General features: G+C 60.3%; 5 protein-coding genes across 5 annotated transcripts; 1 reads left to right on the top strand and 4 right to left on the bottom strand.

The window, feature by feature from the left end:
• Window positions 1-3061: 3061 nt before the first annotated feature.
• Window positions 3062-4210, bottom strand: PLICBS_010316 (60S ribosomal protein uL18; the record flags this gene model as incomplete). Its single annotated transcript, XM_018326583.1, has 3 exons — window positions 3062-3929; window positions 4005-4042; window positions 4208-4210. 3 exons carry the CDS (start codon window positions 4208-4210, stop codon window positions 3062-3064), a joined length of 909 nt encoding a protein of 302 aa, XP_018174903.1.
• A 399-nt stretch (window positions 4211-4609) lies between these two features.
• Window positions 4610-5595, top strand: PLICBS_010315 (uncharacterized protein; the record flags this gene model as incomplete). The annotated part of the gene is made up of 2 exons (XM_018326584.1): window positions 4610-4729; window positions 4789-5595. 2 exons carry the CDS (start codon window positions 4610-4612, stop codon window positions 5593-5595), a joined length of 927 nt encoding a protein of 308 aa, XP_018174904.1.
• A 33-nt stretch (window positions 5596-5628) lies between these two features.
• PLICBS_010314 (uncharacterized protein) lies at window positions 5629-6471 on the bottom strand (the record flags this gene model as incomplete). Its single annotated transcript, XM_018326585.1, has 1 exon — window positions 5629-6471. One exon carries the CDS (start codon window positions 6469-6471, stop codon window positions 5629-5631), a length of 843 nt encoding a protein of 280 aa, XP_018174905.1.
• Window positions 6472-6997: 526 nt separating this feature from the next.
• Window positions 6998-9343, bottom strand: PLICBS_010313 (uncharacterized protein; the record flags this gene model as incomplete). The annotated part of the gene is made up of 6 exons (XM_065601914.1): window positions 6998-8048; window positions 8095-8328; window positions 8429-8980; window positions 9049-9151; window positions 9216-9264; window positions 9326-9343. The coding sequence occupies 6 exons, from the start codon at window positions 9341-9343 to the stop codon at window positions 6998-7000; spliced, it is 2007 nt and encodes a 668-aa protein (XP_065457986.1).
• A 763-nt stretch (window positions 9344-10106) lies between these two features.
• On the bottom strand, window positions 10107-11084 carry PLICBS_010312 (uncharacterized protein; the record flags this gene model as incomplete). The annotated part of the gene is made up of 1 exon (XM_065601913.1): window positions 10107-11084. The coding sequence occupies one exon, from the start codon at window positions 11082-11084 to the stop codon at window positions 10107-10109; it is 978 nt and encodes a 325-aa protein (XP_065457985.1).
• Window positions 11085-14822: the final 3738 nt, after the last annotated feature.

The following is a 14822-nucleotide window of genomic DNA, read 5'->3' as shown; positions in this document are numbered from 1 at the left end:
GCAGCGGCGCCAGCAGGTAAGGTAGTCGACGGGCGGGAGGCGAATGCAGCTGGGGCGGGTAAGGTTGGCTAGCAGGCAATAATAAGGTAAGGTAGGCTGGCGTGGGTAGGCAAGGCACGGCAAGCGCAAGGCAAGGCAAGGCCTGGAGGTCTGGACGGGATGGGATGGGTTGATGACGGTCCGAACGGATGGGCTGGGGATGCGGATGGGGAGGAGTCCAGTCCAGGGCCCGGTACATTTACAGGATGCTTAGGTAGGGTAGGGAGGGGTGCCACTTTGCCGCCCATCACATCAGCGTGGAGCGGACGGGCGGGCGCTGTACGGTGCGGGTGCCAGGCAGCGGGGTAACCTGAGCTCCAGCTTCGGTCCCTCCCAGTCCCAGTGCAGCGATTCTTAGGTGAGGCAGAGGCGAAAGGCATGCCCTCCAACTCGACTCAACCTTGCACGTATCCACATCGCAGACAGCCTATCCGCACATCAACGTTGGACGGTACTGTACTACGTTCGTGCAACCGTCGTCCGCGCCAGTGGCGGCTGACAGTTTAAGTTCCACGTTGCTAGCACCAGACGCCAGCGGGCAGCGAGCCCCAGTGATGTCGCCGGGTGCTGACGGGGCGCTGACGGGCGCGGAGACCCCCCCAGCGGATCAGCGCGCTGGACGTTACGAATACAGTGCAGTCCTCCTGAGCCCAGTGCGCTCACGACTGCGCTGGACGGGCTGCCCGCTCTTGCGTTGGCGTGCTCCATGGCGTCCACGGCAGCCCCGGTAGGTGGTGCCCTGTGGGTGGTGCGGCCCAGTTCGAGACCCTCCTCCGTCATTCTGGCGCTCCACCCAGCAAGCTACGACGGTGCCTGCGCTGGCCCCGACGCCCTGGAGCCGGCGCGCTGATGATGGGGCTTTCCCACGTTCGCTTCGCCCAGGCCCATCCCATCTATCCACTGATGATTCCATCCGTTACCGTAACTAATGCCTACCCGAACTGTACCGTAGTATCGTCCGCGGACTTTGGGGCGAGGCATATTTCTCGACGCAAAGGCCAAGCAATTCGCGGTGGGACCTGGAGGAGACTCACTCACTCATCTGCCGGCGTGGAACGAGAGAAAAAAAAAAAAACCCCCGTCCAAGCCGTGTCCTCCTGTGTCCCTCCGGTCTCGGAAAGCTCCGTCGTCTTTTCCTTATCTTACTAATTTTCGTTTCCAAAAACTCCCAACAGAAAACAATTAAGAATATCACCTCGCTTAGAAATTCGTCAGCGCGAGAAATATGCCCAAGGGCGTGGTGGGTTGTGGTCAGCTTCCGCGCTGTCCCGTCCGCCGGCCCGCCAGCGCGAGGCAGACGCAGGAGGAAGGCATCGGACAGGAAGGGCTCTGTTCATGTCTTGGGGGTCCAGGCCGGGCCAGGCCAGGCAAGGCAAGGGGACCGACACGCATCGATCATGGGACGAAAGCTGCGCGCGCGATCCCCGCAACCCGCACTCTGCCCAGAATAAGTGGGCGGCGGCTCCGACGCAGACGTCACAGCACACACACACCTTTCCCCCCCAATTCCCTCCGCCGGAACAGTGCAATGAGTGCCTACCGCACACTGCAGTGCACACCATCACCGGCCCCAGAAATACTCGCCATCTCCAAATTTACCCTCTCGAGGTGGTGTCGATTGCTGCACGAGCGGACGTGCGGCTGCTCGTCCATTGGCCCAGGGCAGAAACAGGGTTGCGCCCACTTCCGCCTCCCGCCTCCCGCCTCCTCCTCCTGGGGCCGGGCTGGCTGGCCTGGACGGCGGTTGCGTACCTACTGGGGATAATCTACCTTGTCAAGCTTGTCGTTGCTGCACGCAGACCTTTCTTCGTCCCGCTCGCGCGCATCATAACCGACATCATAGCCCACAGCGTTTCTCCCGGATAGGCTTTGCCCACTGGGGACATTGCTTCCCGTTCCCAGCGTGATGGCCCGCAACGTGCACCTTGGCGCTCTTTGCTTCCCCTTCTCTGCTGGCCCCCCCTTTGTGAAGATGTGCACGAACAGGCAAGCCACAAGTGGACGGCCTCTTTGGCTTGAGCTTCTGGCCCTCTGCCACGCCCGCAGATCTCCGCCGTGGCCAAACCAGGCAGTAAGCAGCGAGCTCTTCGTGTCCGCTCGTCTTTTGTTGGAACACCACCACCAACCACCACCTCCCCTTTTCCGCCTCCCGCCCCTCCCGCTCGCTGGATTTGTCTCTTCGGCTGGTGACCACCGTTGTCCATCTGCTTACAAACCTCACTGTATCTCAACTTCTGACCACCCCAAACAGTGGCGGCGCGCCGTCGTTGAATAACACGAAAAGATGAGCTGTAATTTGCTGGTACGAGGATGCTGCTATTTCAGACGCAACTGTCATCTCCTCGGGGGATGCCGGGACACGGCTCGTTTCCGATGTCAATGCCGTCCCGTCACCGCCGGCCCGGAGCGACCAGTCACGATGCGTCTTTGTGAATCCCGGGGTTCACAGTGTCCCAGTCAGTATCCTATCCATGATCCTATCGCCGACGCATTGGCAGCCCGGGGGTAAAACCCCAGTCGTAGACGGGTTCCCGAAAGTGCGTTCGGAACCGACATGGGACCAAGTCAACAGTTTCAGTCATATACGTAAGACAGTTCTGGAGAAACGGAACGGGGTGATTCGTTCTGGTCGCTGGCCAGACATAGCCGGTTCCGACGATTCCGCAGCCGCTGAAAGCCGTCTTTTTTGCCTGCACATACCCTGAGCCTGACGTCCAGCTGTAAGGACATGTACGGGGTAGCGCAGCAGATCACCACCTCCGCTCACATAGCCGTCGCTCGCGTGACCTGCATCCTGTCCCAAGGCGGCATCGCGATGGCCGATCCTGACCTTGAAGCACTGTTGCAGCAAGTTCGAATCTACGACATCTGGCAACACAGCACTGTTCATGACGCATAGCGGCTTAAGGTTCTTGTTAATTCATTTAATTTTGAATCCGAATGCAGACCATGCCCATTCTCAAAACTCCGAACCCAAGCCGTTGCATTAAACGTCGCAGCACATCCCAACAAGAAGACACTTTTACTCGTCGGCCAGGAGCTCCTTGATCTTCTTCTGGACGCGCTCCTGCTTCTCGGCCTTGGACAGCTTCTGGGAGCGGAACTTCTTGGACTCGGCCTTCCACTCGTCCTTGCTCTTCTTGGGGGCGTCGCTCTCAGCCTTCTTCCAGGGGTCCTCGCGGATGGCCTGGTGGGCCTCGGTGTACAGGTCCTCAAGACCCTCGGCCTCCATGTCGTCGTCGATGTACTTCTGGAACTGGCTCTGGTAGCGCTCCTCATCGTCGTCGGCCAGAGTCTCCATGTACTCGGCAACGTGGCCGCCGTAGATGTACTTGCGGAGGGTCTCGGCGTCGAGCTCCTTGGTCTCCATGTCGTAGCCGGGGAATCGCTTCTCCGAGTGGGGGACCAGGATGCCGCCGTCGGAGGCGCCCTTCATGGCGCCGAAGACGCGGGCACCGGTGGAGGTGCGGGCAAGACCAACGTCGAGGAAGGCCTTGAAGGGGCGGCGCTCGCCGTCGTCGGTCTCGGCGGCCTCGGTGAGGGTGAACTCACCGTCGGCCTCCTCGACGCCGACGAAGTCCTTGTCGAGGCCGAGCTTGTTCAGGACACGGCGGGCGATGAGCAGACCGGTGGCGTAGGCGGCGGCCCAGTTGGTCAGGCCGTGGGTGATGCCGTAGGCCTTGAGCTCGTGGGCGTAGGCAGAGGCGAAGACCTTGTCGCCGGTGATCTCGGAGGTCACGATCTGCATGATGATGTCCTTGTTCGTGAAACGAACGACCAGGCGGTACTTGGGCGCATTGTACTTGTTCTTGGCCTGGGTGATGAGGCGCTTGCGGGCGTAGTAGTCGGTCTTGCCCTGCTGTCTCCGCTTGTACTTCGTCTGGTAGCGGCTGCGAAGAAATTCGTTAGAATTCGAACTCGTCGCCCGGGACGGCGATCCAAACGGGAACTGGAGGAAAACTCACCTGAAGTACGCGCTGTTCTTAACCAACTTGTGGAAAGGCTGCCAATTTTCCCCCGAGTCAGCAATTTGCGCTTCAGACTTGCTCGTCCATTCCGAAGCAACTTGCGGTGACTCTCGAACGACGAGCGATTGGCATTTCTGCCGAAGAGGTGTGCGAGGAGCCCGCAGACGCGTGCGGGCTCACCCGGATAGGCCTCAACTTACCATTGTGACGGTGTTGTGCAGCGACGGCTCAAGGACGATGCAGATGCTGGAGTTGGCGATGTCAAACTTCAAAACGGAAATTTTGGTGGGGGATATTTTCAAGCCCTAACGACCCCTGCGGCCCTGGCTGGGCGCCCCACCGGGTGCTGCACCTGGGTTGGGGACGAATCACATGACCATGGAATTGGGGGATTCTTATCTTATCGCGCCTCTCCCAACTCCAGGCGGGTCCGTGCACGCCGACCGGGACGAGATCCATTTCAAACTGAGGCCAGCCACACTCCGGCCGGCAGCCGAGGTACCGCGGTATGGGGGCGGGGCGACCCGAGCCAACATTACTTGTTGACTGCATCGTCCTCCCGCGATGGCATCATAACGTCTCTTTCATCCAAAGCTAAGCCGATGTCCCTGTTCAGTCTCGAAGACCCTTCAGTGGACCAGATCCTGGAGGCTATAGACGACGAGATGGCGACGACGCGGAAGCAGCCCAAGGTGCTGCTGTTTGACATTGGCGGCGTCTGTGTAAGTCGATGAGGCACTCAGCTCCCATCTGTCTGAGCCGCTCACTAACATCGCCCAAGGTCGTCTCACCTTTCCAAGCCATCTTGGACTATGAGCTCAGCCTAGGCGTCCCTCCGGGATGGATCAACTTCTCCATCTCCAAGTCGAAGCCCAATGGCTTCTGGCACCGTCTTGAGAGGGGCGACATCCCCGTAGACCAGGCCTTTTACGACGGCTTCAACCGTGACCTTCACAATGCCGACCACTGGAAGGAGTTTTACCAGCGGGAACAGTCCAAGAACCCCAAGCTCCCGACAGAGCTGCCCCCAGTTCCCACCCTGGACGGCGAGTTTCTCTTCGACGAGATGATGACCAAGTCGCACGCCCCAGACCCGTGGATGTGGCCCGCGCTGGAGAACCTTAAGAAGAGCGGCAAGTACCTGCTCGGCGCGCTGAGCAACACCATCATCTTCCCGCCGGGCCACAAGCTGCACTCGGCGGATTACTTCAACGACCCGTTGCGGCGGGTGTTTGACGTCTTCATCTCCTCGGCGCATGTCGGCGTCCGCAAGCCCGACCCGAAGATGTACCAGCTCGCGGTCGCCACGCTGGACAAGTTTGCGAGAGAGAACGCCGACTCTCCGCGTGGGAAGCAGCTTGGCTGGGCCGACGGCATCAAGCCGGCCGACGTGCTCTTCTTCGACGACATTGGCGAGAATCTGAGAGAAGCCAAGGCGCAGGGGTTCAACACCTTCAAGGTGAACCTCGGCAGGGCGTACGAGGCGGTCGAGGAGCTGGAGAACGTCACGGGCCTGAAGCTGGAGGGGGACCACCCCAAGATTCCGGTCAAGCCGCGACTGTCGCCGCCCCCCAAGGCCAGGATATGATTGATGTCTTTCTCGTCATAGAAGCCATGATACTTAGACCTTACGCGCGACATAGACGTACAAGATGTCACAGACCTCCAATTTGCCGTCCACCGAAGCCTTCTTCCACTCCTCTTTAAATAGCGGCCTCGCCTTCTGCTTGAACTCGTCCGTCGCCAGCTCGCTCGTCAGCGGCATGCCCGTGATGAAGTCAAACTGCGCATCCGCCTCCTCCGCGCCCAGGTAGATCGTCCCTTTACCCGACACCTTCTCCAGTGCCTCCACCCTGTCCACGCGCAGGCCCTCTCCCTCGAGCACGCGGCGGAACGAGTCCCGCGACGTGATCCACCGCCGGTCCGACGGGAACGGCACGCCCAGCCGCTCGGCGACGACCTCCATGAGCAGGCCCTGGCGGAGGTTCCGCTCATGCGTCACGTCAATGACCATGCGGCCCCCGTCGCGCAGGTACGTCTTCCAGTGGCGCACCACAGCGGCCGGGTCCTTGAAGAGCACGAACGCGTTGGAGCACACGATGAGGTCAAACGACCCCGGCTCGACGGCGGCGCATCCCGACAGGTTGGTGACGTCGTGCTGGACGATACAGGTGCGCGCCGCGAGGACGGGGTCAGCGTCGCGCTTGGCGCGGAAGACGGCCAGCATCGAGTCGGTGGCGTCGACGCCGACGACGAGCCCGCTCTCGCCGACGAGGGGCGCCGCGTGCTCGGCCTCGAGGCCCGTCCCGCAGGCGAGCAGCAGGACGCGCTCGCCGGGCTGCGGCGCGGCGAGCTGCATGAAGCGCGCCGTGTAGCTGGGGTGCCACGACGAGTCGTAGTCGTCGGCGCGGGCGGCGTACATGTGCTGCGCGACCTCGTACTGCGTGGACTGGGCGGGCGCCATGGCGGCTGGGGTTCTCTTTCTGCTGGAGCGGCTAGAGGGGGTTTGAGCTGGGCTTGCATGCAAATGGGAAGATAGAGTTGATCGTAGATTGATTGACGGACTGGCTATGCGGCGTTGTTGCTGCTGTCATGCATCATGAGCTGGGCTCGTGTCTTGGGGCCGCATGTCTTATACACATGGCGGCTTGCGTGTAAACCAGTTGTGGTTTCCGGGTTCCGGGTGAGGGAATAAGACGGCGCCGATCTAGCGGCAACGTCATATAAGCCGGGCGACGGCATTGCATAGAGTCCATTGACTCCCCCCAGGCCCGCAACTGCGTGGCCGAACAGATCGTATAATTCGTAAAAGCGCCCGGTTTCTTGAGAGACTCTTTATCGCCGGGAGCTAGTCCGCAGCAGGCAGGCCTCTTCTCTCTTAAACTACATCATTCACAACACAGCTGCGATGACGCTGACAGGCTAAAGTCGCCCAACGGCAACGTCAACTCGGCAACTCCGAAGATACCTACCAAGGTGTAAGTTAGTTCCTACATGTCCACATCGTCAAAGTTCCACGCCGAGTTCGGCAGCAGGCCGCCGAACCAGTATGACCCTCCTCCCATGGCGATGAATTTGGCCTGCTCGACGACCCTCTCCAGAGTCTCTCCCCGGTCCACCACAATCTCCTCGACCTCCTCCGCCTCCCCGGGCAACGCCTCACCTGCTGCCGCCGCCGCCGCCCTTTCGTCGTCGTCCCCCTTCACCCGCTTGTCGAACCAGCCTCGTATCCACCTCATCTTCCTCGCCGTGTCGACGAGCCGCCCCTCCGCGGCCGTCTCCTCCTCCGTCACGCCGCCCACGCCCATCTCCCGCACAAACGCCTCCATCTCCCGCCGGCGCTCCGCCTCCGCCCCCTCCACCCTCTCGAGCAGGTGGTCCAGCACGACCACGAAGTCGAGCGCCTCGCGCGCGCGGAAGCGGTCCCACCCGGGGGCCGCGCGCAGCAGCAGCAGCCGCGTCGAAATCACCATGACGAACGTCACCTGCTCCGTGCCGGCGACGCTCTGGTGCAGGTAGTGCGCTGCCGGCAGCGTGAAGAGCGCGTCGAAGTAGGCCTTGGCCGCGGCGAGGCACGAGGCCAAGCATGAGGCGCGGTATGTGGCCGTGGAGGACCCGTCGCCGTCGTTGTCCGCGGGAACCTCTCGCAGGTGCGTGGCCGGCTCGTACAGGCGCACGAGGAGGTAGTTGTAGTGCAGCACGGCCGCCTTCTCCCAGCTATCGAAGTCGCGCCCGGCGACTCCGTGAGCATAAGTACCCCGGGCGCGCCCCAGTTCCTGCGCGAGGGAATCCACCACGGTGTCGAGCTCGGCTCTAAACGCCGTGGTCTGATCCTCGAGGAGGAACAGGTAAGGCTTACCACGCTCGCAGTCGTTGGCCGCGCCGAACGCCTCTGATATTCTCTCGCCCATCTGCGTGAGGCGCACCGTGCGCTCGAGGAAGGCGTCCAGGGGATGCTGGCAGTTGCGCTTGAGGGCGTCGCCACAGAGGTCAATGTATTGGCTTCTGAGCGCATTTTGTCTCCCAAACTGCGTTGAGTTGCTGGTCAAGTCAGCGCATGCGGGCACGAAGGAAGAACATAACTTACACCGATAACAGACAGTAGCATCCGAGATACGCGCGCTGCTCTTCCGTAGAGTGCATGTTCTGCCGCAACATGGCGTGGTCCTTGCTCTGCCTCACATCCTCGGGCGCCTCATCCATCCCAATCATGCGCAGCAGCGCCGCGGGCATCCTCGTGATGCCCAGGTTATGCGCATACCCCAGCGCCAGGTACGTCAGGTTCGTCACCTGCTCGTCATACAAGCTGCGCAGGTCGGCCCTTGAGAGAAGTATATCAGCAAAACAATTCTCAAACCCTCCCCTCTCCCACTCTCTCTTATGCGAGTGAAGAGGAAGCAAGCCACTGTATCAAGACTCACCACGCGAGGCAGACCAACAGCCCCTGCAAGAGGTCCAGCTTGCGCTCCTCCTCGACCAGCACATGCTGCCCCAGGTACGCCATCACGTTGCGCTTCATCTTGGCCAGGCGCGGCGGCGGGAGCGGCGCCGCGGCGAGCATCACCGCGCGGAAGAGGAAAGGCTTCTGCGCGAGAAGCGCCCTGGCGGTGGTGTGCTGCTGGACGATGACGAACGGGAAGTTGGGCATGAACTCGGTGCGAAAGATGTCGAGGATGCGCTCAGCCTGGGGCCACGTCAGGCCGTAGACGGGGACGGCGTCTGACGGCACCGCGACGGTAGGCGGCTGTGCTTCCCTGGTGTCTTCGTGTCGGTGGAGGGACGGGCCGTCGCGGCTGTTGTCCGTTGATGATGTCGAGTCGGGCGTTAGGACGGTGCCAGCTTGGTCGGCGGCGAGAAGGGCGGCGCGGCTTTCTGGGTGAGGCGCGCCAACGTCCTGCGATGAGCTGCTCCCATTGTGAATCTCCAAGGCCGCAGTCAATGTCTCGAGCTGCCTCTCCAACGTCGACACGCGGCTATTACAGCTCTCGTCAGTCCTCCTCCCTACCGAACTCGCCCATGCGCCGTCCCCAATATAACATACCTGTTCAAGGGCCTAATCTGCCTCGGTTTCCGCAGGCTCCTCGTGGACTTGGCCACGCACTTGATGCCATGCTTCTCGCACCTGGCACAGCCGTCGCCGCCGCCTCATCAGCATTCTACGCGGGCGCAGTCGTACTTCGTAAAGACACGCAAGGCCACTGGACCTACCTGTCACAGAGATGCCGCGCGACGTTCGCTTCTTGAAAGTTGCACCGCGCTTTCGCACTGGAGCACGGGATGCACGCCCTCATCCGCCTCGGCGGGCTTTGCCCTCGTACCGATCGATGGTCTGCCATGAGGTCGGTCCCCTTTGGAGAGAGAGAGACGGGGAGCCGGTGTTTTTGGGGCACGCCTCTTTGGTGGCGCTCTGGGCAAAGTCTCCGAGGAAGGGAAGGGAAGACGATGGTATCGAGCCTTCAATGGAATGAGGTTCACATTTTGCTGGCCGGGGCGCAGGACGTGTCTGTTCGGTCGTCCCGGTATATGTCGTCCTCCAATGCCAGAAAGTGTGAGTCGGAGGAATAGATGCTTCGGCTGGCGCGGGTTACAACTCTCGTACCCTTAGCGTGGTCGGGATATTGGGTACTTCAACCCCACACGAAATTTTCGCCATGAGTCTTGTCGTTACCTAGCGTCGCCTGAAGGCATCTACCCTGTCCATAACTGCCGCCGTTAAACAGTTCGGCTCGATCTCAACAATATGTGTCTGTGTGAAGCACCTACGAATGATGTGAGGTCATCAATGGTACTGGCCAGGCTTGGCCGTCAGCTTCATTTGTTGCGTAGCACTATCCGTACAATTCTTTTCCCAATGGCCAATTCCCTCGTTGAATTCCGATCAAAGCACCAAACGCCTCGTAGACCGGGTATCATGTTTCATTCCACCTTGCGCCCCAAGCCATTGCTTATTGCCCGATACTCCTGAAAATCGCTGTTGCCATCATCTTAGGAAGGCAAACCACACGTGGTGTTGTCCCATATCGCTCGAGAATTCATGAAACTCCATGCAACAGTGGCCGGCAGAAACTGTGCGCCGCGATAATGCGTTGGCGGCTCTGCTCAGTCATCCAAGATGATTGGAGACTCGGCCGCGAGATCTTTCAGGCGGTTGCGTTCAGGATGAGGCATCTCTTGAGCCCGCGAACCGGGCAGGTCATTGCCTCTCTTGTCGTCCGACTCCTTCACCAAGGTCCAATCGCCATTGTTATCGACAATGATACTCTTCGCCTCTGTAGCATCCACTCCACTCGCAATGATGTTTGCGCGAACGTTGGCGAAATAATCATCCACGCGCAAGCTCACGGGCCGAGCATCGAGGCTGCATATGGGGCACTTCCAACCGTCCACCAGGCTGGGTTCGCCTGCAACCTTGGAAGGCTTTCCCTCCCGTGTCTGCAACCAAATCTCCAAATCAAAACACTCGAGGTGTTTGCAGTCGATGCCCCGAACAGGTATTGCAAACAAACTTGAACTGAAGGGGTCTGCGATGCCGATGTGAAGGGTCTTGTCTTGGATGATGATGTCGTCAGAATCGGCTCCCTTCAGCCTCCGCCGCAACTCTGTCTTGGTGTCCTCGATGCTGAAATGCTGACGTTCGATCACCTGAGTCAACAATGTCGTGTACTCCGAGGTAGTCACCACCTCGACTGCCATCAAAAACGTAAAAGGCTCCTCCAGGCCCTTTCCCACGGTCGAGGGCAAGCTAACCCGCACTTGGTTGAGACCCGGACGCAGCATGCCGGTGAGCTCAATGGGCTGGTCGGTATGCGCATGCGGTCGGCGTCGAGGAAAGACGGGCTCGCCGTTAAACTCGAGGAATATAGTTGCCGGCCAGGAGGTTGAACGTGTAGCCCACACAGAGGTATCCACGCCCGCGGCGTCTCGTTTGAATTTGCAGGCACGAAGCCGGTACCGCGTAGATCCGTTCGAGAAATAGACAGGTCGTAGGTCCTTCTCGGCAGACACCGCAAGGGCGGCCTCGGCGCCGGTAAGGTTGAACTCTAGAACCCGAATTCCTCGACGCGGGAGCACCTCCATTGGTGCCACGGCAAAGTGGCTGACGTATTGGAAATACTGGCTTCTGTCCGAGGCTCGTGGGGTCCTAGGGGGGCTGCGCAGATGAGCAAGATGAAGACCGTTTTGTAGCGATATCGCGTCATACTCGCTCCTAGGGTACTGGCCTGCAGCCAGAGGGACCACAGTGTGTAGGCTTGTACGTGGTTGAGGCTGCGTCTGCTGTTGGTGCTGCATTGGAAGCTGGCCCGAGTGAGCCTGCTGCGCAACTCCCATCGGTGTCTGCCTCGCGCTCTGTGAGAGGGCCGCATAGTTGACTGCTTGGATCGGCCCATGACTTGGAACCACAACCGATTGCTGGGGCTGGAATGCTGTCGGTGAGTAGACTTCGCTCTGCGGAGCATGTTGAGGGTTGGCGTAGACCGGAGCCGCTGCTACGGGCACACCGGTTTCATGATAGATCGGAGGCTGCGAGCCTCCCTGAGCCGAGAACTGATTGGCCCTCTGGAGAGACAAACAGGAGGCGCAGGCGCAGACTTGTGGCTGAACGGCGGCTTGCGGCACGGAGGGATTGGGGACTTGAGGCGACTGATCACTGGGATATAGACCTGCACGCTCTTGCGTTAGGGCGAGGCGTCTTTGGAGTCAAGTGAACCTTACCGAACCGCTCCGGGTGAGTCTTTATATGTTGCACCAGGTGATAGTACTGACGAGCAACCCTCTGTCGTATCGCGGGAAGCTCCTCCGCCGAGGGGCGAAGTTCGTATTCGTTGTGGAAGTCAAGATCAAAGAGCTTCCGGAGTTCGATAACCGCTGGCGACGCGAGTATGCCCATGCCGCGGCAGAGACCGCAGAAGATACAGCGCAGTAGCAGGGGCGAGTAGCATCGCAATTTAAACCCCATTTCACAGACAAGCGCAGGGTACCCTCTCTGCTGAACGTCAGCCAGCATAGGGGCCCATTCGGATGCCAGGTGTTGGATAAAATTCGTGATCCCTAGCACGGTTTGTGCCATCACAGGCGAATAATGCCTCCCAGGGAGGCCAAGACCAGGTAACGGGAACGCGGTAAACCACTGCCTGCTTTCGGGGAGCAGGTCCTCGTTTCTCCCCAATGAAGCGGGGAGAATTCGGAACGAGGCATCGATTGTGTCAGGATCCAGGCTCAGAAGGCCATGTGCGATGTCTCTCCGTATGAACCATATGCTGTACACCTGGTGGAGCAGCAGGAATGCCATATCGCCTACAGCGCAAGCTCTGCTGAGGACATCAAGTCTGGATCTCTCGAAGGATGGCATGGATTGCGGGCCGCCGACGGCTTGGACCCACTGATTGATGCTGTTGGCGAAGTGACGGAAAGCCTGCGGACCTGCTGCCATCCCGAGCGGGCGATTAGGGGGATTCTGGTCGTTGCGACTTCGCTTCCGTGGGCGACTGGCAGTTTCCGAGTTCTGGAGGGTCTGTGGCGCTGTCGAGATATATGCTGCATCTGTAGCAGGACGAGCTGGCTCATAAACTTGACGATCCTCCCGCGGGTAGGCTCTGGCTTGCTCAGTCGCCACTGGGGCGCTCAGAGTTGACGGGCATGAACCAGAGTCGGCGACACCTGCCGGGTCAGCCAGCTCAGTTGCCTGTACTAGGTTGCTGTTCGGCAACGGGGCTTCCGCCGGCGTGGTGGCCGGCGGGGTGGGAGCCTCGGCTGAGACGTGCACTGGACGAGATCTGCGGGACTTTGGCCGTTCAACTGGTACAATGAGACCATCCGAGGCTATCGGACTGGGTTCTCCAGAGGGCAGCGGCGAGGGAAGGCAGGATGCAGCTCTGGTTTGACCTTGGTGAGCTTGACGTGCTTGGTAACATTGCTCGGCGAAGGAACGCGTTGCATTTTGGCCACGAACAGCTATCCGAGACTCGGTGGCTATCGGAATGATATGCTTATGGCAGAGCGAACGCAAGGAACATACCTCAAAGGGCCTGTGAGATGCTGCTGCTGGTGAACATTGGGGCGCATGGCTTGTTGCTGAGGGCCCACGGTGGGTGGCGAGTGAGCTGACGGCGCACTGTTTATGTCGCAGCTCGGTTCCTGGTCATCAACAGGCACCGCGGAAACCGGATCGACAGGAGCATGGTCCGGTCTAGAAACAGGACGGTGCGCGTTGACTCTTCGGGAGGCCGGGATGGGGGCCTCGTCCGTGCTGGTCATCCACGAGGGACGGCGCGCCCCGAGAAAGGCATATGACGTCTCGTTGGTGCTGGATATGCTATTCAGGCTGGGACGGCCGGTACCTGGAGCGTTTCTTTTGCCCGCCGCCTCAGCCCGCTGGTGGGGGTTCCTGGGCGGCGGCATGAAGGCGGTTGCGCAGACAAATGGGCGCTTTTTGGTGATGGCGATGGAGAAAGGTGGGTTGGTGTTGATGAGTCTTGACGGGGGCTGCTGTTGGCTAAGGTGTCAGGCGACCAGCCGCACCGCACCGCCTCCCAGGCACACACACACACTGAACAACAGGCCGCAGTGCTCTGGTAACGGGAACCACCACCAAATACTAAGCCCATGGAAGACCCGTGTTTTGGGCGTTGCTGGGCTGGCAGGCTCTGTGGCTATGGCAGGGGTTGCCAACGGGCTCTGCAAATACGGCAGTCGGACGCAGGCCCCCCAGATACTTGGCAGAGGCAGTTGCTTTATACGTGCTGCAAGACAGGTCGCCGGGCACACGCTGGCGCCGGGGAGCAACGCGAGGCCGCCGCGTTGACGGGCGGCAACTTGTTGAGCGTCGAGGCCGCGGCCAGGTCCCCTGGGGGGCTTGCACCCGACTGGTCGTGCCGTTGAGGTGAAGGCTGCCGAGTTGGTGTCGTGTGGATGAAATATGGTGTTAGTGCGCGGCACACAACATGCGCGCGTTGGTGTGGGTGCGGAAGTGAGATGAACATTCGAATTCACCGTCGCGGCATTATGAAACGCGCTGGCTCTTGGAAATACAAAGGACGGAGAACGCGTCCTGCCGGCAGCCAGGCAGATTTGACGACTTTTTTTGCATCTCGGCGCCAAGCACCGGTACCTCGCACAACGCCCGAAATGCACGGAGTCTCATTAATCGGCGGTGCGGGCTACCTTGCAGTAGATGATGGGGAGCGCGGACACCAGCCTGGAGGCTCGCGGTCGCGCCTCCCTCGTGCGGTGTCAGGCTGTTGGTGCAGCGTACATAATACATGCTCGACACCCTCAACAATCCCCCAGGTCGACCACACGCGAGGGCAGGAGCGACCACATGCGAGGGCAGGAGCGGCCACACGGTGAGGGCAAGAGCGACCGATAGGCTAGGGTCCGCCTCTGTCGCACCTGCCTCCAGTGCGATTGCAGTTCAGCCCGTCTTTCACAGGCAGGATCGCGCTTGGGACCAGACACCAGACGGCTCCAGTCTCGTCTTGTTCTCTCTCGTCCCTGGTCGCCTTGCCGTACTTCCCCCCGTTTCCTCCCACATGTGCTGACTTGGGATGGTAGAGTACGTATGCGCCGTGCCATGCCAGACGCGCGCTGCCGGTAGTCGCGGCCGACGGGCTGCATATCTCATTTCGGTTCCCCTGCAAGGCAACCTGAACAACAAATTTTGGCGAGAGGACGCTCACTTCCAGAACCTCGCACGAGCCATACCGCCATTCTTTGTTTGCCGCGCAGGGTTACACTGAGGCGGGAGTGGTGGTCTATTGTCTTCCAGCGTTCCGTCTTTCACCCAGGTACGGATGAGGTACCATGGCAGTACCCGCC

Source organism: Purpureocillium lilacinum, assembly GCF_023168085.1.
Source record: "Purpureocillium lilacinum CBS 284.36 DNA, scaffold_8, whole genome shotgun sequence".
Taxonomy (NCBI): Eukaryota; Fungi; Ascomycota; class Sordariomycetes; order Hypocreales; family Ophiocordycipitaceae; genus Purpureocillium; species Purpureocillium lilacinum.
This window is presented reverse-complemented; position numbering and strand designations above follow the sequence as displayed.